The 27,749-nt window shown below is 43.8% G+C and overlaps 1 protein-coding gene across 1 annotated transcript; it reads left to right on the plus strand.

Annotated features, from left to right (window-relative positions):
* Window positions 1–27,228, plus strand: LOC120942824 (uromodulin-like). Its single transcript, XM_040355749.1, has 10 exons — window positions 1–109; window positions 6,781–7,578; window positions 10,393–10,605; window positions 15,436–15,644; window positions 16,261–16,418; window positions 18,153–18,398; window positions 19,083–19,245; window positions 21,731–21,803; window positions 22,648–22,671; window positions 26,848–27,228. Exons 1-10 carry the CDS (start codon window positions 46–48, stop codon window positions 26,907–26,909), a joined length of 2,010 nt encoding a protein of 669 aa, XP_040211683.1. The 5' UTR covers window positions 1–45; the 3' UTR covers window positions 26,910–27,228.
* Window positions 27,229–27,749: the final 521 nt, after the last annotated feature.

The raw sequence follows: 27,749 nt of genomic DNA on the forward strand, positions 1-27,749 counted from the left end.
AATCATATTTGTGGAGAAAGATCGATACAGAAAGGAGATTCCACAATGAGAAGGATGATGTCTCTCCTCTTCCTCCTGGTCCTGCTGGGTGCTCCTCATGGGACGGCTGGTGAGTAGATTCAGGTCACCTGATGGGGTTAGGTCTGGGTGGGAGGGTTAGGTCTGGGTGGGGGGGCTAGGTCTGGGTGGGGGGTTAGGTCTGGGTGGGAGGGTTAGGTCTGGGTGGGAGGGTTAGGTCTGGGTGGGAGGGTTAGGGGTGGTCTATGGTATAGTGGTTGATGGTGGAGAGCAGACACTATATGGAAGACCTCCTAGATCTACTCCTCAATAAAAAATCTACAGACCCAACAAGGGAGGTGTAGATCCTGCACTTTGAATGTGTAGCAGTGTCCCCCAAGGTTCAGTGTTATAAGTGGTGTACCCCAATTATCAGTGTTATTAGTGGTGTACCCCAAGTCTCAATGTTATTTGTGGTGTACCCCAAGTCTCTAATTTCTTCCTGATCCTCCAAGAGGCAATCAGACCTTTCCTGGATCAACTTTACCTACACATCTTAGTACTCAGTTATATTCTGTACATTTAGGAAAGAATCCAGGCCTTTCTTAAAGAAATCTACTGAGCTGGCCAGAACCACCTCTGGAGGGAGTCTGTTCCACATTCTCACAGCTCTTATTGTGAAGAAACCTTTCCTTATTTGGAGGTGAAATCTCTTTTCCTCTTGATGTAAAGAGCGCCCCCTTGTCCTCAGTGTTGACCGTAAAGTGAATAACTCAACACCAAGTTCACTAACTGGGGCCCAAAACTGAACTGCATATTCCAGATGAGATCTTACTAATGATTTGTACAGATGATATCTCTCTCTCTGGAGTCCAGACCTCTCTATACAAGGAAGGACTTTCCTCGCTTTGGAAATTGCAGCTTGGCATTGCATGTTATTACTGAGCTTATGTTAAAGACATGGGGGTTATTTACGAAAGGCAAATCCACTTTGCACTATGAGTGCACTGCAAGTTGGAAGTGCAGTCCCTGTAGATCCGAGGTGGACATGCAGGGAAAGTAAAAAACAGCATTTTATCTTGCAGATGATCGGATGATAAAATCAGCAGAGCTTCCCCTCATTTCAGATCTACCCCTCAGATTTTTATTTTGGTGGTATTTGATCACCTCTGTGGTTTTTATTGTTTGCGCTATAAACAAAAAAAGAGCGACAATTTTTACTTGTTGCTATAAAAAAACATTTTTAAATGTTTTTTTTTCCTCAGTCTAGGCCGATACGTATTCTACATATTTTTGGTAAAAAAAAAAAAAAATCGCAATAAGTGACTGGTTTGCGCAAAAGTTATAGCGCCTACAAAATGGGGGACAGAATTATTATTATTTTTTTTTACTAGTAATGGCGGCGATCTGCGATTTTTTTTGGGACTGCGTCATTATTGTGGACACATCGGACACTTTTGACACATTTTTGGCACCATTCACATTTCTACTGCGATCAGTGCTATAACTATGCACTAATTACTGTATAAATGTGACTGGCAATGAAGGGGTTAACACTAGGGGGTGAGGGAGGGGTTAAATGTGTACCCTGCATAGTGTTTCTAACTGTGGGGGAAGGGGACTGACTGGGGGAGGTGACCGATGCTGTCTCCCTATGTACAAGGGACACAGATCGGTCTCCTCTCTCCCTGACAGGACGTGGATCTCTGTGTTTACACCTCATCATTACACACACAGATCCACGTCCTTGTCTCTGTAACCGCCGATCGCGGGTGCCTGGCGGACATCGCGGCCGCCAGGCAGGCGCATCAGCATCTCAGTGATGCGACGGGCACGCCCGCGAGCGCCGCTATGGCGTAAAAAGACGGCGGGTCAGAGATTTCGAGCCACCCTGCGGCCGTACAAAGTCGTACGGCCGTCAGGAAGTGGTTAATGGCCATTTTTCTCATCGAGAAAAATGCTCTGGAGCCCACACACAACCGTTTTTCACGACCAATTTAAAAAATGAAATTTATCTTGTCATCAAAAATGGTCGTGTGTACGCGGCATTAGTGTTTGCTTAGGGAGTTTTTGTAACGTCTGATAGGTAGTAGACATGTGCACAGAAATTTTTTTCGTTTTTTTTTGTTCTGTTTCGTATCATTCCATAGGTTCGTTTCTGTTCGTTTTTCGTAAGACGCCAGTTTTCCTGTTCGTTCCCGTTCGTTTTTCGTACGACGCGATTTTTTCGTATTCCGATCGTTTCGTATTTTGGTTACCGTTTTATTTTCGTACATGCGGGATGGTTCGTTATTCTGTATAATTCATGTTTGTTACTTGTTAGACAATAATTTTCGTGAATTTTCGTAATTTTGTACTTTCGTAAATATATCGCGGGATTCGCGGCACTTTCAACACGCGGCTCATCCATATTACCTATTGTTAAGCCCCATACACTTGGTCAGACTTTAACAACAAACATAAAAACGATCGTTTTACCGAACGTTCGTTCGTTTTTAAACTCCATCAGAAAACCATTTTTGGGTTCAAAAGTCTGGCCAACTGATCTCCCTTCAGACGAAAATCCACAGAAAAGTTTATTTGGCTCTACTGTACTACTGTACTCAGCACAAAAGAGAAGCTGCTTCACTAACTAACTACACTCACTGCCCATTCAAAAAAACGAAAATTACATCTTATAACAAAAGATTTGCATTCTGTATTTTGAAACAAAATTACGAACAGAAAAAAGGAATTCAGAATACAGAATACAAATCTTTTGTTATAAGATGTCATATGAACATACAAACAGAAAAAGGAATCAAACAAAATACAGAATGAAAATCTTTTGTTAGATGTCATATGAACATACAAACAGAAAAAGAATTCAAACAAAATACAGAATGAAAATCTTTTGTTAGATGTCATATGAACATACGACTGAAAATCAAAATACGAACAGAACAAGGATTCAAACAAAATATCATTTTTGTTCTTTTGCTGTTTTCGTTTTGTCATATTTTCGTTGGATCGTTCGTTCGTATTTGCGGTTGTTCGTTATGCAGCTCATTCGTAATCCCGTCGTTTTCGTATTTTGGTGCTTTAATTTTTTCGTATTTACACATTATTCTGCGGGTACGAAAATGAACATTTTCGTATAAAAATAACATTTGTACGAACGGGAATGCACATATCTAATAGGTAGTGGAGATATGTGGAGGAGACAGAGAGCAGTATCTAGCTATACGGTTGTTCCTATTACAAGGAATGTAAACATGCTTTGATATAGAAAAAAAAAAACATGACCGGACCTCTTTAATGTAAAAAAGGGTGTCAAGAAAAGACCTCAGATCTCACAGTGCCCACCAGTGCCGCCTCATCAGTCCCTATCAGTGCAGCATCTTAGTGCCCATCAGTGCCGCCTCATCAGTGCCTATCTTTTTATTTTTTGCGCTATAAACAAAAATAGAGTGACAATTTTGAAAATAAAAACAATATTTTTTCATTTTTGCTATAATAACAAATCCCCAAAAATATATAAAAAAAACATATTTTTTTTTTCTCAGTTAAAGCCGATACGTATTCTTCTACATATTTTTGGTAAAAAAAAAAATAGCAATAAACGTTTATTGATTGGTTTGCGCAAAATTTATAGCTTCTACAAAATACTAGTAATGGCGGCGATCAGCGATTTTTATCGTGACTGCAATGTTATGGCGGACACATCGGACACTTTTCACACTATTTTGGGACCATTGTCATTTTTACAGCAAACAGTGCGATAAAAATGCACTGATTACTGTAAAAAATGACACTGGCAAGTGAAGGGGTTAGCCTGTAGGGGGCGGGGAAGGGGTTAAGTGTGACCTAGGGAGTGATTCTAACTGTAGGGGGGATGGGCTACGTGTGACAAGACACTGATCACCGCTCCCAACATTGAGTCCGCGGGCCCCGCAATCAGACTCACGGAGCTCGCGGTGGGTGCGCACGTGCCCACAATGCCACGTCTAAAAGGGCAAAGTATATATACGTTAATCTGCCCAGCTGTGCCATTCTGCCGACGTATATTGGCGTGATACGGTCCTTAACTGCTTCAGCCCTGGACCATTGTGGTGGTTAAAGACCGGGCCACTTTTTGCGATTCGGCACTGCATCGCTTTAACTGACAATTGCGCGGTCGTGCGACGTGGCTCCCAAACAAAATTGGCGTCCTTTTTTCCCACAAATAGAGATTTCTTTTGGTGGTATTTTATCACCTCTGCGGTTTTTATTTTTTTGCGCTTTAAACAAAAATAGACAATTTTGGAAAAAAAGCAATATTTTTTACATTTTGCTATAATAAATATCCCCCAAAAATTATATAAAAAAAAGTTTTTTTTTCCCTCAGTTTAGTCCGATACGTATTCTTCTACCTATTTTAGGTTAAAAAAATCGCAATACGCGTTTATTGATTGGCTTGCCCAAAAGTTATAGCGTCTACAAAATAGGGGATAGTTTTATAGCATTTTTATTAATATTTTTTTTTTTACTACTAATGGCGGTGATCAGCGATTTTTATAGTGACTGCGACATTATGGCGGACACATCGGACAATTTTGACACATTTTTTGAACCATTGCTGGGTGGCAGACTTAAAGGGACGTACCTGTACGCCAATTTGCCTGCCCGTGCCATTCATGCCAGGAAGGCAGATGCAGAGACACTGGGGCCACAAGTCTGTCGGACAAAAGTCCAAAGTACAAACACGCATGCTCGGAATCAATGCTCACCATAACACAACATTAGCAGAAGGTGCACAAAGGGTGGCGCTAAAGAGCTGGAAAAAACTACGTCAATTGGTGGCCGACAATTGTGTGCCATTTATATGCAAGACAAATTCCTGGCCAACGCCCTTCGGACAAAAGTCCTACGCTTTGTCCGCGGAAAATCCGATCGTGTGTACGAGGCTTAAGAGCCAAGCACGTCTGGGTTCATAGACAGCGGACTACAAAGCGCCGATGTGTTGATCCACACACTATACGCTGCTATGTGGAAATTAGCAATAAAAAGTATCGAGGAGTCAGATTGTAGCAATCATTGTAGGTTGTAGTTAGAAGTTGTGATAATTGGATAGACTGAGGGAAGCAGCATTTGTGAAGTCAGAAGAGAGCCAGTTCAGACGGGATCAGATATTAGGATGGATGGTATTGGTTCCTGTAACAACACCCCGAGTATGAAAGGGGTTAAACCCGTTTAGGACATTCCATTTCCGAACACAAAGGCAGCCACCGAACACTCCAATCAGCCGAACAAGAAACCCATACGAATAATTCCCCCCCCCCCCCCAAGTACGAGACGAGGCTCCGTATTGAGGGTCAAGCAGGAATCAGACTATTTATTGAAAGGAATACAGTCTCTTTTTATACACTTGAGAATACTGCAGTCACCACATGAACAACGACCCGGATCCACCCACAACATCACACAATGGTTACATAACCAACCCCCCAATACACACTATTCTGAGTGTCAATACATCCCTTAGCACAGTGGTCATCAACCCTGTCCTCATGGCCCACTAACAGGCCAGGTTTTATGTATTACCTTGGGGAGACGCAGACTAGAATACTGCAATCACTGAGCAGCAAATGAGATCACCTGGGATGTATTTTTAGTTATCTTGCAAACCTGGCCTGTTAGTGGGCCCCGAGGACAGGGGTTGATGACCACTGGCTTAGCAGACAGCAGGTGAGTTCATTAGTACACTTAATAATAGGTGAAGGGAAAGCTGCCTCAGACAAGATTTGGGCCCCTTTCACATGAACCTCCTCTTGCTCAGCGGGGATCGCTCCGTTGATCCGTGCTGAGCCGGCGGATGGCAGGGCGGTCCCCGCACACTGTGCAGGGACCGCCCGTTCAGGTCTGCAAAAAAAACTGGTAGGCCGCCCGTGTGAAAGAGCCCTAACACAATTTACTTATCCAGACAAAGGCGACATCGTTAAGCAATAGACGGTCGGTCTCTTACATTGAACTTCCTGGAATGCCCATATTAGGAGTTATACTTCCTGGCCATAGACCTCACAGTGTACAGGGGATACAATCTTCATAGAGAGATATTGTTAATGAATATTACTGTCCCATTTGAAGTAATCCAATCGTATTCTCAGGGTTCATTATGTTCTTGGTAACCCTGCGCCCAAAAGTGACTCCCGTTACAGATAGGCATGTGCATTTCGTTTCGTTCCGAATCGAAATTCGGACGAATTTTTCATTATTCGGACATTCGGATGCATACGAATTCCCGAATTGCAATATTAATGAATTTACCGAATCCGAACAAACGTTTTCGATTCCGAATCGAAAACCCGCGGACGAAATTCGATCGAAATTCAAATTGTTTTTTTTTTTTTTTTTCGAATTCCGATCGAATTTCGTCTGCCGGTTTTTGATTTGGAATTCGATTTTTTTTTTATTTTATTTTTTAATTCCGATCGAATTTCGAAATTATATTCGAAAAGAGACTATTTGTTGTCGAATCCGGTCGAAATACTTTCGAATTCGACCGGATTTTTCGAAATTCGGTCGAAAACGAACGAGTTCCGAAAACGGTCGAAATATTTTCGAATTCGACCGGATTTTTCGAAATTCGGTCGAAAACGAACGAGTTCCGAAAACGAATTTAACACATGTAACTAACCTAACTTAACGAAATTAATTAAATAACGAATTAAAACGAAACGAAACAAAACAAAATGTTCCCTTTTGCACATGCCTACGTTACAGTTCCAATCTGATTCATGTTTTTTCTTTCCTTGCTTTCAACAGCGGCAGCCACTTGTTCAGAATGCCATCCATACGCTCTGTGTGAGGAACATGCAGATTATGTGCAATGCGTCTGCAAGGACGGCTTGGTTGGAGACGGATTCAACTGTTCGGATATTGATGAGTGCGCCTATAAATGGACACACAACTGCTCTGTTGGCACATGCCAGAACACGTTTGGCTCTTATACCTGTCTCTGTCCGAGTGGTTTTGTCTTCTCAGGAGGTTCCTGTGTGCCCATCAGAGAGTATGACCGTCCTAGACTGGGCAGAGTTGATCCCTTAGATCCGGTATGCTCTTATGCGACTACTGGATTTTCCTGTGTGTGTCCCAATGGATACTACATGACTGAGTCCAATTGTGAATTTGATGAGTGCCAAAGAAGTGACTGTGGCTTAGGAACTGAGTGTATCAGTTCCCTTGGCTCCTATTACTGCTCTGATCCTTGTGTGACCCGCACCGTTCTCAATGAGCCCTGGAGAAGCACAAGCAACACAGAACTCTCCTGGAACTGTGATCTTTTCAAGAACGGATGGTATCAGTTTAAGGGCAGTGGCGGTGTTCGTATACCCGAATCCTGTGTACCCCAATATAGGTGTAATACAAACGCTCCACTTTGGATGAATGGAACACATCCGGTGATTGCAGACGGCGTCGTGAATCGCACTGTTTGTGCTAGTTATGATGGAAGTTGCTGCCAATCGACATCAACCATCCAGGTTAAGGCGTGTCCCTTGGGATACTATGTGTACAAATTAACTGGAACTCCAGAATCCAAGTGCTACGTGTCCTATTGTACAGGTAAGTGACTCAATTCATTTTCCTTGTTAAAAAAAAAAAAATAGTAATTTTACCTATTAAAGGGGTTGTAAAGGTAAAAAAAAAAATCCCTAAATATCTTCCTTTCCCTTAGTGCCGTCCTCCTTCACTTACCTCATCCTTCCATTTTGCTTTTGAATGTCCTTCTTTCTTCTGAGAAATCCTCACTTCCTGTTCTTCTGTCTGTAACTCCAGTATATCCACGGCAGCGCTCAGGGATTCATTGGGGGCTACACAAAGGATATATATATATCCAAATTACCAGTGGGGCCGCATTAAACTGGAACGAGGGCCGCAAGTGGCCCACGGGCCGGACTTTGGACATGCCTGCACTAAAGCAACCAAAAACACAGAAAACTCAAGAACATTCTGCAAATTCAGTTAATCTTGATTTGCTACCTCCAGATATTCTGCAACCTGGAGGACTTTAAACCTTAAAGGGGTTGTAAAGGTAATTTTTTATTTTTTTTCCTAAATATCTTCCTTTACCTTTGTGCAGTCCAGCTTCACTTACCTCATCCTTCCATTTTGCTTTTAAACAGTGGCGGTGTCTCTATAGAGGGCGCCGGAGCGCCGCCCCCTCTGGCTCTCGCACTGCCACTGATTACAATAACATAGATTCATTTGCATTTCATTTTAATGGTTCAAGGAATGTCGGGCAAAATGGTCGGCCCTCACACATGTTCAATTCATCAAATCTGGCCCCCTGCTTTAGTGTAACCAAATGTAGGCAAACCACTGCTCTTAATGCCCAGCATTTTACTTCATTGTGGATAGATCGTGGAAGAGTTCTGTCAGGCTTTTGTTTCTGTAAGGCCCCGTACACACGACCGAACATGTCTGCTGAAACTGCTCCGCGGACCAGTTTCAGCAGACATGTTCGGTCGTGTGTACGGCCGAGTGGACTGGTTTCCAGCGTACATTTGTCCGCCAGACCGTTTTCGAGCGGACAAATGTTTCTAAACATGTTTAGAAACATGCCCGCTGGAATCCTGTGCGTCGGACATGTTCGGTTGTCTGTACAGACTTACTGTACATGTCCAAGCGGCCGCCATCCCTCGCATGCGTCGAATGACTTTGACGCATGCGTGGAAGCACCGTGTATCGTGTACGCGTGGATTTCTGTATGATGGTGTGTACAGCCATCATACAGAAATCTCCGGGCGGGCATGTCCGCTAAAAACGGTCCGGCGGACCATTTTCATCGGACATGTTTGCCCGTGTGTACAAGGCCTAAGGTTTAGGACGGCGAGTCTGCGGCCCCCAGAAGGAAGAGGGGGCGAGAAGGTGGACGCAGCCTGCACAGGGGACAGCGCTGGATTCATTTGAAGGTAAGTGTCACACAATGGGCTAGTATGCAGAGGCGGCTCTCTAATTAGGCAAAGAAGGCAGTCACGCTTTCAGGGGCCTCGCGGCCGCCTAATGTACCTGATGTATGTGATAGAATGGGAGGAAATGTCCCCGGTCAGTTACCCGAAAACTGGCAGGGTGAGCTTTGGGTCGGGCTGGTAAAGGATTACCGTCTTTCGTATAGAGCGATGCCTGCTGCAGACAAATTATAGAGGTGGAGGTGGAGCTGTCGGCCACTGCTGAACCCGCCAGGAGGTAGGGGCGGACTGGGCCGGGGGGCAGGAAATTTCTCTCTAAATATGGTGTTATTTTTTATCGCTTGAATTATTTTTCCCATTATTGGCGTGATTGGGGCCTCATGTCTAAGTTTTGCCCAAGGCCTCACAAAGCCTAGAGCCGCCTCTGCTAGTATGTGATGCATACTAGCCCATTATCATACCTCTCAACTTTGGAACTTGAGAATAAGGGACACCTAGGGATGGAAAAGACATGCGGAGCGCACCGCGACAATAATGGGCGTGGCTTAAATAAGTTGAATGTTGAGGTGGCTTAAAGGAACGTGGTTAAATAGAGTCTAAAGTGGTATTAAACCCGCAAACATTTATTATATTTCAGCTTACCAATTCTTAGATGTGATGGCTGCATTTGCTTTCTTTTTCTTTCTTTTTTTTAGGCTTTCTTCTATTTTCACCTGGTGATCCAGCCAGTATGTTTTTTTTTTTTTTTTTTTCAAAAGAACAAGCTGTCCTGCAGATGTAGCAGTTAGAGTGTTGAGGCAAACCATTTACCACTGACAGGGGTGCTTACAATGATCAGCTTTTATTTATTTATGCAAGAAAGGAAAAATCTGTTTGCTTCAACTGCTTATAAAGTGTTAGTGCATTTAAATCTGCTAGTTCATCTAACACTCTCCTCCCTCCAGATTGTCTATATTGCTGTTCAAAGGTGCCCCCATTACTCCTTCATACATAGTTGTGTCTCACTAATACAGGAGGTATGTTACTGACCAGTTCACCAGGTGAAAAAGCCCCCCCCCCAAAAAAAAACAACTAATGCAGCCCCCACATTAAATGATTGCTAAGCTGCGATATACCATTCATACTCGAGTATAAGCCGAGTTTTTCAGAACATTTTTTGTGCTAAAAATGCCCCCCTCGGCTTATACTCGAGTCACCTTTTTGTGCCTGAAGTCGGAACAAGCCAGTGAAACAGGAATCCAGAGATGAGCGCAGTAGAGGCAGCAAACAGGATCAGGAACCAGAAGGGAAGTCAGCCAGGCAAAAGTCTTTAACAGGAAAACACAGTTGAGTATCCGGATATGTTGACCAGGCAAAGGCACAGGAGATCTGACACAGGCAGTTTAAATAGCCAGCAGGGCTAGCTGACGAGCAGGATATGAAGACAAGGTGAGTCACTGTGGAAAGAGTACTGGCAATTAACGGACAGCTGAGCGCTGGAGCTCTGAGAAGGGAGGGCTGAGCCCAGTCCTGACAGTAATACTGTATGTTTCTTATGGTTGCATTATTAAACAATGGTCTTTTTTTTCCTGTTTCTTGGTTGACCCACTTACAGTTGAAGAAGTCTGTCCAGCAGGTGAGGAATGGAAGACGGGGGACAAAGGTGACAGATGTTACTGCAAGGATCAATATAAAGTTTCCAGTAAGTACAGTATATGTGAGTTTGAAGTGGATCTCACTGTTCTCTTACAGTTATAGCCATTCAATAAACATTGAAATGTATTTACCTCAATCCTCACCTCCTAAGAGCAGAGGAAATGTTGTGTGTTGTGTAATAGCAGTTCTTTTGGTTTCTGTGATATGAAATGTGTACTTACAAACAGCCCATCAATATCCACCGTGTCCCGCATCACCTGGTCCACCGCTCCAATCCTAACATGGGACAGACACCCCAAACATCTGACATATTTTAAGGGGAGTCCTCTCTTCCTCAGGGCTCTTCACCAGTCCTTAGGGAGCTGGAAGGTCTTAGCTATAAGTTGTTGTAGATCTAAGGCCTAAGATCACTGCCATGACATCCACCTTGAATGCAGGAGGTTGTTTTGTTTTGAAGACCAACAACCCTAGAAGTTCATAGAATGCAATTCATAGTTTAAAGCAGCGTTTGAAGGTCATACGAAAAACACCAAATTGTGGTAAGGTGCCCTATGAAAGTCCAAACAAGTCGCAAAAAAATACATTTTATGATTCCTATATAGAGTTCATATGAGATCTTGTCATACGAGATGACAGGCCTCACCAAATACATCTAATAAACAGCTTTGGTGTATAAAGATGGATGTTGGGCAAGCAGCAACCACACTTCCTTAAATCCTTATGGGTACTCATAAAGGGTTAGTACATCACTCCCGACATGTATATTCAGTCAGATAGGATTTCCACTTATTGGCTCATTGCTGGAAAATTGCAAACTACTCATAAAGGGTTAGTATGTAGCGCTGGTCTCCAAACAAGCCGGGCGCTATTGTAAATTTAGGGGTGTCTGAGCCAATAGTTGGGTTAAGACTCTGATAATTCTATTTAAATTCGCCTCTGTTCTGGCTGTGGTTGTGCATCGGTAGAAGTTTCCCCTTGTTGCCTGTAGGTGGTGCTACCACTTCAGGCCCATGTTGGAACTTGAGCAGACCATAGTATGTTAGGTGACCCCTCTCGGCAGCAGCCCAGTGGGAGTGGTGCCCCGCTGTGCATGCTGGGCGGAGGTACTTAAGGGGCAGACGCCGTTTTTCCTTTGCCTCGTGGCCCTCCTGGCGCGAGGTGAGTTTGTGTGATTTCAGTCTCGGGACCACGTTTGGTCTGAGGCTGTGTTCCTGTCGAGTAGGCCCAGCTATGCTGGCTGGGGCCAATGGTTCTACAGGGGATCCCAAGCTGTCCATCCAAGTGGAGGAAGCTGCTTAGCGAAGGAAACCGGGGAGGACCTGCCCTGGAGGAGACAAGCAAGGCAAGCTAATGTCTCAGGATAGGCCTGGTAACCTCGTTAAGGAAAAGGGATCCGCTACGCAAATTGTCTTACAGTCCGCCGGATTGGCTTAGAGGCTCTTTGGCTGTAAGGCAGGAAGTTCGGGACTTTAACCACTTAAGACCCGGACCAAAATTCTGCTAAAGGACCCGGCCAGGTTTTGCGATTCGGAACTGCGTCGCTTCAACAGACAATTGCGCGGTCGTGCGACGTGGTTCCCAAACAAAATTGGTGTCCTTTTTTTCCCACAAATAGAGCTTTCTTTTGGTGGTATTTGATCACCTCTGCGGTTTTTATTTTTTGCGCTATAAACAAAAATAGAGCGACCATTTTGAAAAAAATGAATATTTTTTGCTATAATAAATATCCCCCAAAAATATATAAAAAACGTTTTTTTTTCCCTCAGTTTAGGCCGATACGTATTCTTCTTCTACCTATTTTTGGTAAAAAAAATCGCAATAAGCGTTTATCGATTGGTTTGCGCAAAATGTATAGCGTTTACAAAATAGGGGATAGTTTTATTGCATTTTTACAATTTTTTTTTTTTTACTACTGATGGCGGCGATCAACGTTTTTTTTTCATGACTGTGACATTATGGCGGACACATCGGACAATTTTGACACATTTTTGCACCGTTTACTGTGAAATGACAATTGCAGTTTGGGAGTTAACCACTAGGGGGCGCTGAAGGGGTTAAGTGTGACCTCATCTGTGTTTCTAACTGTAGGGGGGCAGGGCTGGACGTGTGACATCATTGATCGTGTTTCCCTATATTAGGGAACACACGATCAATGACAGCGCCACAGTGAAGAATGGGGAAGCTGTGTTTACACTCACCTCTCCCCTTTCTTCCGCTCCGGGGAACAATCGCGGGACTCCATCGGCGATCGGGTCCCGACCGCGGTCACAGAGCTTCGGACCGGCTCGCGGGCGCCCGCCCGCGACCCACGGCTGGGCACTTAAAGAGGACGTACAGGTACGTGCTTGTGCCCAGCCGTGCCATTCTGCTGACATATATCTCAGGAGTGAGTGGTGAATATTGGAACTTTGAATACTTTTGTGCATTCTGTACCTCGTACCTGAACCTTCCCCTTCTCTTTACTCTCCACTTCCTTCACAAGTTTTATTCAGCGAAAATAAAGCCTTCAATTGAAGGTTTTACATCTTGTGTGGACAATTTCTACCACTTCCTCCCCTGGACAACGAACTTGGAGGTAACGTGCAAAACCCAACATCTAATCCAGCAGCTCCTTCGGGGGAAGTGCTACAAGTACATCACTCCCGACATATATATTCAGTCAGATAGGATTTCCCCCTAATGGCTCATTGCTGGAAAACTGGCTCGTGACGATTCTCCGTTTGCTTGTTGAGAAATCCGGCGCTATCATTAGCTGGAAGGTTCATGTCCCAGACATCAATCATTGTATAGGCATAGGTCATCCAGTTATAGTGTAGATCTACTTCCAGGATGTTCCTTCAATGTTCCCCAATGTGGACAGGTGCAGCCTCTTTGTTACAAACTGTAACTGACATTTTGTTTTACAGCAAATGGCAGTTACAGTTTGTATTAAAGAGGCTACACTAGATCTATTTGGTGAGTGTAAGGCCCCGTACACACCATAGAATCCATCCGCAGATAAATCCCAGCAAATGGGTTTCAGCGGATAGATCCTATGGTGTGTACACGCCAGCGGATCTGTTTCCGCGGATAAATCTCCCCTGGGATGGATTCCAGCAGATCGGATATTTGCTGACATGCACAACAAATCCATCTGCTGGAGTCCATCCCAACAGATGGATCCGCTGGTCTGTACAGACTCACCGAATCCATCCGTCCGAAGGGATCCCCCGCATGCGTCGTAATGATTTGACGCATGCGTGGAATTCCTTATATGACAGCGTCGCGCACGTCGCCGCGTCATAATCGCGGCGACGGTGCGACACGTCATCGCCAGAGGATTTCGGCGCGGATTTCAATGCGATGGTGTGTACACGCCATCGCATAGAAATCTGCTGAAATCCTCGAGAGGATTTATCCGCGGAAACGGTCCGCTGGACCGTATTCGCGGATAAATTCTCCCGTGTGTATGGGGCCTTAGATTTGAGGGGAGCGGTGTCACGTGGTGCGGTGAAGGCCTTTCATCTCTTCTGACAAGATCTCACATGAACTCTATATAGGAATCAGAATTTTTTTTTTGTGCCTGTTTGGACTCGCCCTTCATAGGGCACCTTACCACAATTTGGTGTTTTTCTTATCACCTTCAAGCGCTGCTTTAACCTATGAATTACTATGAATTTGCTGAAAATGCCCCCCTCGGCTTATACTCAAGTCACCTTTTCGCGCCTGATCTCCCGGATTTTGGGGACTTGGCACACATGTAGCCCCACTCTTCCTCTACAAGTGTGCAAAGTTTGTTGTCCGGAGGACCTACAGCCGGGTAGCTCAGAGGCAATGCTAACCATAAGACAACAAGTTGCCCAAAGGGTGGCGCTAAAGAGCTGAAAAACCACGTAGTACGTTGAGTACGCCACTACTTTCGTGTTTGTTGGCTGAAAAAAGTTCTACCGTCTGTATGCATACAAAGTTCATGGCCAACACCCTTTTGCACAAAATTCCACAGATTTGTCCGATGGAAATCCGATCATGTGTATGAGGCTTTACAGCTTTCATCTAAGCACAGGCAGGGCCACCATCAGGGGGTTACAGGTATTTCGCCTGTAAGGGGCCCGATGGTCCCCAGGGGCCCAGCTGGCCCCCCTCCCGTTTTTTTTTATTATCTTTTTTTTTGCATTACACATGTAAGGGGCTAAATGGTCCCCAGGGCCCCTTACAGGCCGGCTGGCCCCCCTCCCATTTATTTTTTATTTATTTTTTCATTACACCTGTAAGGGCCCCAATGGTCCCCAGTCCCCCTGCTTATTATCTCGCTTTAGGAAAGAAGTGATTACACTTGTTTTTTTTCCGTCAGCACCCCCACCGGTTCTCTGCACCAGGGGGACCGTGCTTAAAGCTGTTTAAGGGGCCCCAAAATTTGTGATGGCTGCCCTGAGCACAGGTATCATAGGTGGGCTCACAGGGTGTGCCAGGTGTGCCCAGGCACAGCCTAATCACCCTGTTCAGCACAGATTCCCCCTACTGCCCTGGTTCCCCCCTCCGTCCCCCCACAGCGCTTCCGGCTTCCCTACTCACCTCTCCCTTATGTTTTAGGATGAGTGGGGGGGTTCACTCTATAGAACACAGCGGCTCACAGTGGGAGTCTGGTGCATCTCCATTCGCTGTATTTTGGGCTGAATTCAGACCTGAAACAGACCAAAAGACACACAGAATGTATGAACCGACTCCATTGAGAGCAGGTCACAACTCCTTCATCCAATTCGCTATAGTGTGGACCCGGCCTTAGAAAGGACTATTTCCCTCCTCCATTACATTGAACATATCCGGGGATTATTTGTGTTGGAACGTGGAATGGGACCGCTGAACATTGATGTGATATCTGAACAATTTGTGTGTCAAGGTTTGTCAGACATCCGTCCTGAGCTGACCTGTGGAGCGAACGAGATGAGGGCCTCCTTCCATAAGTGTCAGATGAAGGAGTTGAACGCCAATTTGAGTCGGGAGAATATAAAGAACGGCGACTGCTTCAGCTTTGAGGATGACAACGTTACAAATACATTTTCAGTTCTGGCCTCTCTAAAAGCCGGAGGATGCGGAGTCCAGTCCTCTGTAAGTGTTATTATTATTATTATTATTATTTCTTCTTCACTACGTTCATCTCTAAATACAAAACAATAGGAAAATAAATAAATAAATGTATTGAGAAAGAGCCGGTTCACACAGGGCGACTTAGCCGCCTGACAACTCGCGCTCCTCTCTATTCAATGGAACCGTTCTAATAGGAGCGACTCAAGTGGCTCCGACTTAGAAAAAGGTTCTTGTACGACTTTGGGGGCGACTCGGGGCGACTTGCATTGGCTCCAATACAGAAGTCATTTTGCAAGTCGCCTCTGAAGTCGTCTTGAGATCGCCTTGCCGAGTCGCCCCCAAAGTAGTGCCGCCCCTGTGTGAGCCGGCTCTCAGTCCCAGCTGTGAAATATGTGACTTATACAAAGTCATCCAATGACTTTTGGGGATTCAAGTGGTTCCTTCAAAGGAGGACGAATCGATAACCAAAAGTTTGATGAGAATCTTGTGACTTATTACATGTACGCACAGCAAATCGACCACCCCACAAAGGGCACACTTTTAATACAATATGCATTTCACATGAATCACCAAGACACAGGTTTCTAAAAATATAATATAATAAGGAAATCTGCATTTATGTAACTTTTTTCTGTAGCAAAATGAAAGCCACATCACATATCAAAGTACGATTTCCGTTGAATTCCACAAAGGAGTGATAATCACGAAGAATGACACCTTGAACATAACCGTGTCCTGTGCCTATAAGCTGGATATGATTACAAGTCTGAATCTAGCCCTGAAACCTATAATCAGGTAAGGAAGATTTATTTCATAGGGTGGAAAGGTTTGAAGGGGACCTGTACTGTAATATATAGACACTGGTCTTTTAAAAGTCAGACAGCATGATAGAAGGGAAATAACAAAAGGAAAACCTGGACCGGCGCCTGGCTCAGCCTCTCAGTGATCCGCTGAGGGTCACAGACAGTCACGGCTCTTTTCTCAGTGCGAAAGGGGGAACTGAGCGATCAGTGGTGTTTGATTGCTCAGGTCTCAGCCTTAGATATGGTGGGGGGGGGCATAAAATGCTGTATCCACCTAGGTAAGTATGATTTAACCACTTCAGCACCAATAGATTTTTTTGTGGTATTAGATCAAAAGAAAAATATAAAAACATTTTTTTCCATCAGTTTAGGCCAGGGGGAATGAATTAGGACTAGGGTTAGGGTTAGGGTAAGGGTTAGGGTTAGGGCTAGGGTTAGGGTAAGGGTTAGGACTAGGGTATGGGTTAGGGTTAGGGCTAGGGTTAGGGTTAGACCCACAGAGGAACACACCACACTTTAGCACAAGCCTGCACCAAACTGCATGGTCCTGCAGCACCATGGGTCTCATGGGTAGTGCAGCCCATTAAAATGAATGGGCTGACCTACCTGTGAGATGTGCAAGCAAATACACATGCACAGATCTGAACCGAGACCCATATCACAACTGCACATCACAATTCCCTTCCCTTCACATCAAGATCACCCTTGACAGTAGTGCTTTTATAACCACTTGACATTGACGCCCTCAAACAGTACTGTCCTCAGCCCCCATTACAGTACTCATACCCCCCACATAGTCCTCAGCCCCCCGTTACAGTCCTCAGCTCCTCCGCATTACTGTCCTCAGGCCCCAATTACAGTCCTCAGCCCCCCCCACTACTATCCTCAGCTGCCCCACATTATTGTCATTAGCCCACCCCCATTACTGTCCTCAGCCCCCCATTACAGTACTCAGTCCAATTATTACTGTCCTCAAACCACCCAATTACAGTACTCAGCTTCCCCACATTATTGTCTTCAGCCCCCCCTAATACAGTATTCAGTTCCCCCACATTACTTTCCTTAGTCCCCCCCTCGACATTACAGTCCATTAAACTTTTGGCACTATTTTCGGACCATTATCATTTATACAGCTTACTGTGGTGTAAATGACACTGGCAGGGAAGGGGTTAAACACTAGTGGGCTATGAAGGGGTTAAGTGTGTCCTAGGGAGTGATTATAACTGTGGGGGCTGGGCTACAAGTGACACGACAGTGATCACTGCTTCCGATGACAGGGAACAGATGATCAGTGTCCTGTGACAAGGCAGAACAGTGCAGTGCCCGTTCTGCAGCTTCGTGACACGATCACGGTCACCCGGTGGACATCGAGTCCGCGGGTCCCACGGGCACAGTTATGGAGCGGAGCGGCGAGTGCCGGTGTTAGCTGGTCAAAGTGGTTAAAGGCAAGCCTGCCACATACTGCACATTGGTTCTGAACATATTTCTTGCGTACTTGGTCGTACCCAAAAGATCAGTTTTGAGCATTGTCACACGAGTTTGCTTTTTCTATAGATGGGTTTTTTTTTTTTTTTTTACACAATTCAACAGAACAAAACAACAAAAAAACAAATCAAAAGCTTCCATCCTTTACAGTATTTATTTGTACACAGTTGTATGTTCTTTGTAAATGAGATTATCTTAAAATCACAAAAAAATAACAAACAGTAATTTTGAACTCTCACAGCTCGGTAGATATCGCAGTTGGAGGGACGGGACAATTCCAGGCCATCATGGCTCTGTATAAAGACAGCAGCTACACCACTCCATATGAAGGGTCAGAGGTCTCCTTGCCTTTGGAGAGCATCTTGTATATTGGAGTCTTAATTCAGGGTGCAGACATATTGCAGTACGCTCTGGTGATGAGGAACTGCTACGCCACCCCAACCCAATCTGCTAACGACACTCTGAAATACTACATCATCAAAGACAGGTAAACTTGGATGTACAAAGTCAGATACTCCTGGCATTTCTTCCTTCATAACCCAAAAAAAAACACAAGGGGGCGACACTAAGTGCAGCATTAAACAGCACCTTTAATAAAAGCAGCCAATGGTACTGATCGATGCTGGAGATGCCGGGAGGGATGGGGGACGTTCCTGCATTATTTTCTGGTCATGTCCCAAACTCGAACGATTCTGGAGGGAGGTTCGAAAAATGATCCCAGATGATCCAGCCTTTTTTTTGATCCGACGATCATAGAGACTCTGGCGACCATCTGGTCCGCTGGAAATCTCTATGGTGGACATCCAGGGCCGGCGGATGCATTCCCAGACTCACTGATTGCAGCGGTGAGTCGTAGAAGTACTGGAGGGTGGCTGGAAGGGGGGGGGACGTCCCCTCTTTCCACCCGTAAGAACGATCAATCGGCTGACCATGATCATTCTCATGGTGTAGGTGAATCGCCGGTTGAAAACGGAAATATCTTACTGATGCCTGTAGCTGCACCCATCATTCAGATATACCACCACGAAGCCTGAGGACGTCTTTAGACATCCAGCCGTCGGCAAGCGGTTAAACATTTTCTTTTATATATTTTAATGTAATGAATAAAGTTCTATCATAGGCAATGTCCATAAAATGTAAATCACTTTAAGGCTTTTCTTATCTACCTCAGCTGTCCCAACAAGGAAGGTGAAGGCATAAACGTTCTAGAGAACGGTCTCTCAGAGGAGGGACGGGTATCTGTGCAGATGTTTAAATTTGTGGGAGATTATGACCTTGTCTACCTTCATTGCGCTGTGAGCATGTGCGAAGTCAAGTCTGGAGCCTGTCAACCGGTGAGTAGATTTCCATAGATATAGAGCGGGATTGGGTGGAGACAGGGCTGGTCTTGTCACATGAGGAATATTGCCTCAGGGGGACACCCTTTACTGGAGGCATAATCCAAGTTGAAAATATATAAAGCAGTTTCATTAGGAGTCATTATAACTAGGATTGTCCCTACATCGATACTAGTATCGGTATCGGGGCCGATACCAAGCACTTACGCGAGTGCTTGTACTCGCACAAATGCTCCCGATGCTTCACCCGATACCTGGAATGGGTCAGCGGGCGGTGCGGCAGCCGTAGTGGAGGGCGGAGCGTCGAGCAAGTCCTGAAGTAAGCTGGCTGGGAGCCGTTGTCTCGTCACATTCGGCTACCCATCTCATCTTGCTACGGAAGTGACGTTCCACAAATAAATTTTGCACTGCGTATGCGCGGTGCATTCCAAATGATTTGCGACAACACAGAGCAGTGAAACTGTCAGATAATCTCACGGAAGTGACATTACTGACATTACAAACACTGGGTTATGCGTTCCAAGAATAATACTTCCCTTGTTACCCTTGTTACCGTGTCTCCAGAACTGACAGCTGTCCCGTATAACCCAATGCTGGGACTTGTAGTGTCTCCAGAACTGTCAGTTGTCCTGTACAACCCAATGCTGGGACTTGTAGTGTCTCCAGAACTAACAGCTGTCCTGTACAACCCAATGCTGGGACTTGTAGTGTGTCCAGAAGTGCCAGCTGTCCTGTACCACCCAATGCTGGCACTTGTAGTGTCTCCAGAACTGCCGGTTGACCTGACTTGTAGTGGGGAAGCTTAGAGCTTTAGGGGTAATACAAGTCCCAGCATAGCAGGACCTAACACCACAGGCTGCCCTGCCTTGTATTGGAGCAGCTGACAGCTCTAGAAGCACTACAAGTTCCAGCATGGCAGGATAATCAGCACTGGTTTCCCTGGATTGTATAGGGCAGTCCAAGGACAGCTGGTATCTTCAAAGGCGCTACAAGTCCCAGCATAGCAGGACCTAACACTACAGGTTGCCCTGCCTTGTTTTGGGGCAGCTGACAGCTCTAGAGGCACTACAAGTCCCAGCATGGTAGGATAATCAGCACTGGTTGCCCTGGAATGTATAGGGCAGTCCAAGGACAGCTGGCATCTTCAGAGGCGCTACAAGTCCCAGCATGGCAGGATAATCAGCACTGGTTGCCCTGGATTGTATAGGGCATTCCAAGGACAGCTGGCATCTTCAGAGTCACTACAAGTCCCAGCATGGCAGGATAATCAGCACTGGTTGCCCTGGATTGTATAAGGCAGTCCAAGGACAGCTGGCATCTTTAGAGGCACTATAAGTTCCAGCATAGCAGGATCTATCACCACAGGTTGATTTGGATAAACACTACAAGTTCCAGCAATGCAGAACCTAACACCACAGGTTGCTTTGGGTTGTACAGGGACAGCTGGCAGTTCTGGAGACACTAGATAACAAGGGAAGTATTATTCTTGGAACGCATAGCCCAGTGTTTGTAATGTCTGTAACGTCACTTCCGTGAGATTATCTGACGGTTTCACTGCTCTGTATTGTCGCAAATGATTTGGAACGCACCGCGCATGCTCAGTGCCAAATTTCTCGGCGGAACATCACTTCCATAGCAAGATGAGATGGGTGGCCAAATGTGATGAAACAATGTCACATTTGGTCGCAAATGTAAATTTTTTTAAGAAAAGTATCGGTAATTGGTTTCGGCGATTCAAAAAGTGTTATCGGGACAACCCTAATTATAACCCAAGATAAATAGTTTTCTTTCATTATGAAAAATGATATCGTAGCATTGGACATGTATCAATGCAAAAAAAAAGTTTTAAAAAAAGATTTTTTTTTCGGGAGAAGTGATTTTAATAATGCTAAAAGTGAAACAATAGAAGTGAAATATTCCTTTAAATGAATGACTTTTCTCTGTATTGCCGGGAGCTGACAATTCATTATAGCTGCAAGTGATTTTATATGACTTTTTTCCTTCAAAAATAACACTTTGTGCCGAGACAGTTCTAAGCATGGGAAACATGCACTACTGTACAGGCATACTATAGTACAACATTAAACATATTTTACTTTTATTGTTTTACTTTAAGCATTATTAAAATCACTGCTCCCGAAAACTTCAGTTTTTTAAAACTTTTTTTTGCATTGATACATGTCCCCTGGGGCAGGACCCGGGTCCCCAAACACTTTTTATGACAATAACTTGTATATTAGCCTTTAAAATTAGCACTTTATATTTCTCCCATAGACTTTTACAGGGTGTTCCTCGGCTTTTCGAATTTGCCGTGATCACCCCAAATTGTTCGACTCAAACTCAAAGCTTATCCCTAATCTTCTCTGTCCAATCATATCAGATTTTCCGTTTATGAAAAGCACCTTGAAATTATGTCATAACATCATATAGATGATGTTTATTACAAGTGTCTCTTGTCTAAATGTCCGTGTTTTGGTTCCAGACTTGTACTTCAAGGAGTCAAAGATCCGACTTGGACTCCTACAATCTGAGAATTGGACCAATCATCCGCTCAGGTACACTTGTGCATAGATAATAACATTTTCCTCTCATTACTTTAACCACTTCAGCCCGGACCATTTGGCTGGCCAAAGACCAGAGCACTTTTTGCGATTCGGCACTGCGTCGCTTCAACTGACAATTGCGCGGTCGTGCGACGTGGCTCCCAAACAAAATTGACATTCTTTTTTTTCCTACAAATAGAGCGTTTTCGTGGTGGTATTTGACACCTCTGAAGTTTTTATTTTTTGCACTATAAACAAAAGAAGAGCGTACATTTTGAAAAAAAGCAATATTTTTAACTTTTTGCTATACTCAATATCCCCAAAAATATAAAAAATATCGTTTTTTTTCCCTCATTTTAGACCGGTACGTATTCTTCTACATATTTTTGGTAAAAAAAAAAATCGCAATAAGCGTTTATTGATTGCTTTGTGCAAAAGTTATAGCATTTACAAAATAGGGGATAGTTTTGTGGCATTTGTTTATCGTTATGGCGGCGAACTGCGACTTTTTTTATGACTGCGACATTATGGAGGACACATCGGACACTTTTGACACTATTTTGGGACCATTGTCATTTATACAGCGATCAGTGCTATAAAAATGCACCGATTAACCACTAGGGGGCGGGAAGGGGTTAAGTGTGTCCAAGGGAGTGATTACAACTGTTAGGGGGCGTGGCTTACTGTGACATGTCACTGATCGCTGTTGTTTTTAACGCTATATTTTTAGCAAATATAGATGAATATCGACTATGACAATTATGTCATCATATTTTGATCATTTACCAAAATTACAATTATGTTACATAAATGATACAATCAATATAACAATGTAATTTTATGTTTTCTATTGCAGATATCATAGACTCAGCCATCAGCAGTAAGTTTGTGTTTTATTAACTATTGTTAACTTTCTTAAATATTTAATTTGACTAAATCAGAGGCGTAACTAAAACCTTCAGGGCCCCAGTGCAAGAAACCATGAAGGGCCCCCCTGACCTTTGGTCCTGGGCCCTTCCCTCCTAGCCCAGGGCCCTTCCCACTGATCTCAGGGTCCTTTACTTCCATCATGGGGCCCCTTTTAATTGTCCCGCAGTAGGCCCATTTCACATGTTCTGCAGCAGGCCCCCCTTCCTGCCGTCGTGGGTAGGGCTGCAACCTTATCTTTAAACTAAACCTGAACACTTTAGCGGTGCACTGTACATTTATTTTGTAGTTTACATTATACATATTCTTTGTGATAAAATAACATTTCTGATCATATGAATTTAATCACAAATTCCCTTTTTCACCTGAATACACAAATTTCCCCTTTACATCTGAACTTGCATAGTTTCCCCTTTACATCTGAATCCACAGAGTTCCCTTACAAGAGAGAACTCTGGGGGCTCTGATTTAAGGAAGAATGCTGAGAACTCTGATGTCAAGGAGAACACTGCAGACTTTGGTGTATAGGGTAACTCTGTTATAAGGGGGTCTCTGGTAACCTGAGCCCCCACTTGCACTCCCCAGCTTAACCCCTTAAATCAGGGTTCCCATAGTCTGCAGAACTTGCATTTACTCGGTAAGGGGGAGGTCTGCGGACTGTAATGTAAAGGGGAACACCGATGTAAGGAGAGACCCTAGTGGTATGATGTAAGGGGGAACACTGTGGACTCTGAAAGAAGGAGAACTCTGATGTAAGGGGGTCTCTGCTCACCAAAGCCCCCCCCCCTTACATCAGAGTTCACATTGCACCCTTTAAATCTGAGTCTCTCTTACATTACAGTCCATATAGCTCCCTCTTACATTACTGTACTCAGAGACTGACGACAGATAGGAGGGAGGGGGGGACACTTCAAACACCATGGAAGGTGAGCTCACTTATCCTATAAAGGAGACTCAGACAGGCTGCACATTTCCTCCATGGTCTAGTTCAGTGATTCTCAACTCCAGTCCTCAAGGCGCCCCAACAGGTCATGTTTTCAGGATTTCCCTCAGATGAAAAAGGGCTGTGGTAATTCCTAAGGGAATGCAACTGATCAAATCACCTGTGCAAAATAATGGAAATCCTGAAAACATGACCTGTTGGGGCACCTTGAGGACTGGAGTTGAGAAACACTGGTCTAGTTTACAGCAGCTGGGCTTTCCTGCCCACTCATCCTATTTGTGAAGCACAGTGCTGCCGGGGATTGGAATGTGGGTGGTGCCATGGTCACATGTAGGAGGAGAGAGGCGAGGGGAGGAGGAACTTATCCAGTTCTCCTGTTCGTGCGGGGGGGGGGGGCTGTCAGTGCTGGCAAGTGGGACCTTTGCGACCCTGGTAGTTGCGCCACTGGACTAAATGTTGTAAATCAACACCAGGGTGCATCTAAGAAATATAATGACTGTAGCAGCTAGTACTGACATGCATAGTTCAATGCATCAGCTAAACAAGGTAGTAGACATGTGCACTGCCGAAAAATGTGTTTGTTTCCGTTTAATTTGTTTTTAGTTTTTCGGGTCATTCGTTATGATCGCAATTCGTAAATTCATAAATTCATTAATTTGAAAAATTCATAAACTAGTCAATTTGAAAATTTGAAAATTCATAAATTTGAAAATTTGAAAATTCATAAATTTGAAAATAAGAAAGACTAACTAACTAACTAACTAACTAATAATAATAACTAACTATTCAAATATAGGTATTGGAATTTCCTTTTAAATGTGGCTGTTAGTGAATGTAATTATTACGACATTATTCAAAGTTACAAATTATGCAAAATAATGAGAGTCGCATCTAATCAAATGGAACAGAAAAAAAAATAATAATAAAAAGTTGTTATTATTGTTATTATTAATTTGTTACGTTCCATTAGTTTAGATACAGCATTTGTTATTTCAGATAATTTGTAACTTCAGATACTTTTGTATTCATTACATTCACTAACAGACACATTTGAAAGGATTTGAAATTCCAATACCTATAATTTAATAGTTAGTAATGGTTAAGTTATTATTAGTTAGTTATTATTCCAGATTTTCAAATTTTTGGGTTTTCATATTTCCCAATTTCAAATTTCCACATTTCAAAGTTCCACATTTCAAATTTCCACATTTTAAATTTCCACATTTTAAATTTCCACATTTCAAATTTCCACATTTCAAATTTCCACATTTCAAATTTCCACATTTTAAATTTCCACATTTCAAATTTCCACATTTCAAATTTCCACATTTCGAATTAGCAAATTTCGAAATTTCTTAATTTTGAGATCTTCCAATTTACAAATTTATGAATTTTTAAATATTCAAATTTACAAATATTTAAAAAAATATGTTAAACTGGTTTTTGTTATTTTGGATATTTCCGAATGAACAAATTAGTAAAAAAAATACGAATTTGGAATGAAACGAATTGCACATGTCTACAGTGTAGCTGATTCAGGAATAAGGATCATATGGTATAAAGAGGGGGCATTATCAAGAAGACCAAAAAAGCCTGATATCAAAAAATCACCAACCCCGGAGTCAGAAAGTAGAAAGTTACATGGAATGGGTGTTTAACTTATTCATATGACAAATACATATTTTTGATTACAAACGGTATTTAAAATAGGACATAATATCCATTGGGCAACATAGAAGCCTGCAAATATAAAATCAAAAATTACAGCAACAGTCAGTTAAACTAATAGAAAAAAATAAACAAATAGAAAACCTCTATAACAATCCTATACCCAGATCTGAACCGGGGAAGGCAGAAAAACACTCTATAAAGCACGGTGGTGCTCCGACGAGTGAATAAAGGTCCTTCCTGGTCTCGTCAAAAGTAATCTAGTATTCCCTGGATCAAAAACCTCTGGTGTTATTACCTACAGCATAAATGTTAGTATCCAGTTATATTTTGTGTAGTTAAAGTGGAGTTCCACCCAAATATTGAACTTCCATTTTTTGAAATCCCCCCCCCCCACCCCCAGTGTCACATTTCGCCCCTTTCAGGAGGGAGATACCTGTGTAAAAAAAGGTATTTGCTCCCACTTCCTGCCACCGCGGTGACCCTAGCCATCTCCGGTGCCTACTCTGTCCCCCCTCCGCTGTCTTCTGGGATACACACGGGTCCCAGAAGACAGCAGGGACCAGTGAGGACTCGCAGCATGACTCGCACATGCGCAGTAGAGAACCAGGAAGTGAAATCACAAGGCTTCACTTCCTCATTCCCTAACCGAAGATGGCGGCGGCACCCGAGAGCTGATGGACAGATTGGCTTTGGCTGCCGACATTGCAGGTGCCCAGGATAGGTAAGTTCCCATATATTAAAAGTATTTGTAGCTGCTGACTTTTAATTATTATTTTTTTCGGCGGAACATCGCTTTAAGAATACAGCCAACTATTTTTCAAAGCAATCTACTGAGCTGTCCAGAAGTAGTTGAGGGAGTCTTTTTCTCATATTTACAGCTTTTATGCCGCGTAGACACGATCGGAATTTCCGACAACAAATGTCCGATGCAAACTTTGTGTATTCGCTGTCGGAATTTCCAACAACAAATGTTTGAGAGCTGGTTCTCAATTTGTCCGACAACAAAAGTTCTTGTCGGAAAAAGCTTGGCTGTGCGGCGCATGCGCAGTAACGTAAATGTCGCTGTCTGGCACCATTTTTAAACAGAAGCTGCCTCTTGTTCTAAGTTCTCGGCGTAGTGGTTCCACGGGGGAGCGCATCGCAACGGTCACGGTGCAGAGAGGAGCATCATGAGTGATGGGCCACAGGAGGACATTACTGGGGGGTGAGGAGGACACTGTAGAAGAGGTCATCTCCTGCCTGCAGCCTCTGACCATCTCCTGAGTCCTGCCCGCAGCTTGACCATCTCCTGCCCTGAGCCAACATCCGTCAGAAAAAAATCCACAGTTTTGTTGTCGGAAATTCCGATCGTGTGTACGCAGCATAACTGTGAATAAGCCTTACCATGTGTGGAGGTTAAATCTATTTTCTTCCAGATATAAAGAGTGCATCTTGTCCTTTGTGAAATATTATGGTAAATAACTCAACACCAAGTTCACTATATGGACCCCTTATATCATTCCATTTCTATTTCAGGTTCTCACAGTTTCTGGGCTCTGCTTCCCACCGCTCTGCTACTGCTGATACTCTCCATGTGATCGGGACGTAACATGTCTGTACGTCATCCTGGGTGGACCAGTATATTATCGGTGTGATGTGGAGGGAATGGGATTGGTGCAAATTTTAAATCAACATCCCACTAATGAATAGAAGAGACTTTTACAGACGCATTTCAGACGTGTCTCCTCAGCCTGACCTTTCTTGGTTACGCTTTGCATTGAAGACAAAAGAAAGACATGATTGTAATATTGTAACTGAAAACTGTAAATTTGTTCTCTGGAAACTTTTTCTGATGATTTACCAAGATTTTTATCAATTATAACCGGAAAAATAAAGCTTTAGCATAATGATCACTATCATCATTTGTTTCATTTTCTATCTGATGTGACTGATCTTCGGTAAAGTTTTAAGGAAAGAGATATTCTCAGAGACCCATCTGTGCAGCACAAGCTGGTGTTCTCTTATTATTTTGGGGGGGTGGCAAACAAACAAACCACCCCCCCAGCGGCCAACAGCATCCCCCCGCTGTCTGCCAGTCAGTCCGGCACTCACCCCATCTAGGTGGCAGATGACAGGTGGTGGTGGTGGGCAGTGGCTTCTGTGTCCTCTCCTCCATCACGGTGGCTTCCAGCATGTGGCTCCTCCCCTCCTCCTAGGCATCCAATAGGATCGCCTGTCCTTTCAGCCAATCGGGTGACGGGTCCCGCTTCCTGATTGACCAGGAGGAGGATCAGTGTTACAATAGCAAATATTCATTCGCTGTTGTAACACACCTGGGTGGGTTCCATTTGCATTCTTTGCGCCCCAAGCCCACCTTATTTTGAAGCCTATTAGAGTCTCTGGCTCTAATGAGGTGCTTAAAAAAAAAAAAAACACTC

The sequence above is a fragment of the Rana temporaria genome, chromosome 6 (assembly GCF_905171775.1).
Source record: "Rana temporaria chromosome 6, aRanTem1.1, whole genome shotgun sequence".
Taxonomy (NCBI): Eukaryota; Metazoa; Chordata; class Amphibia; order Anura; family Ranidae; genus Rana; species Rana temporaria.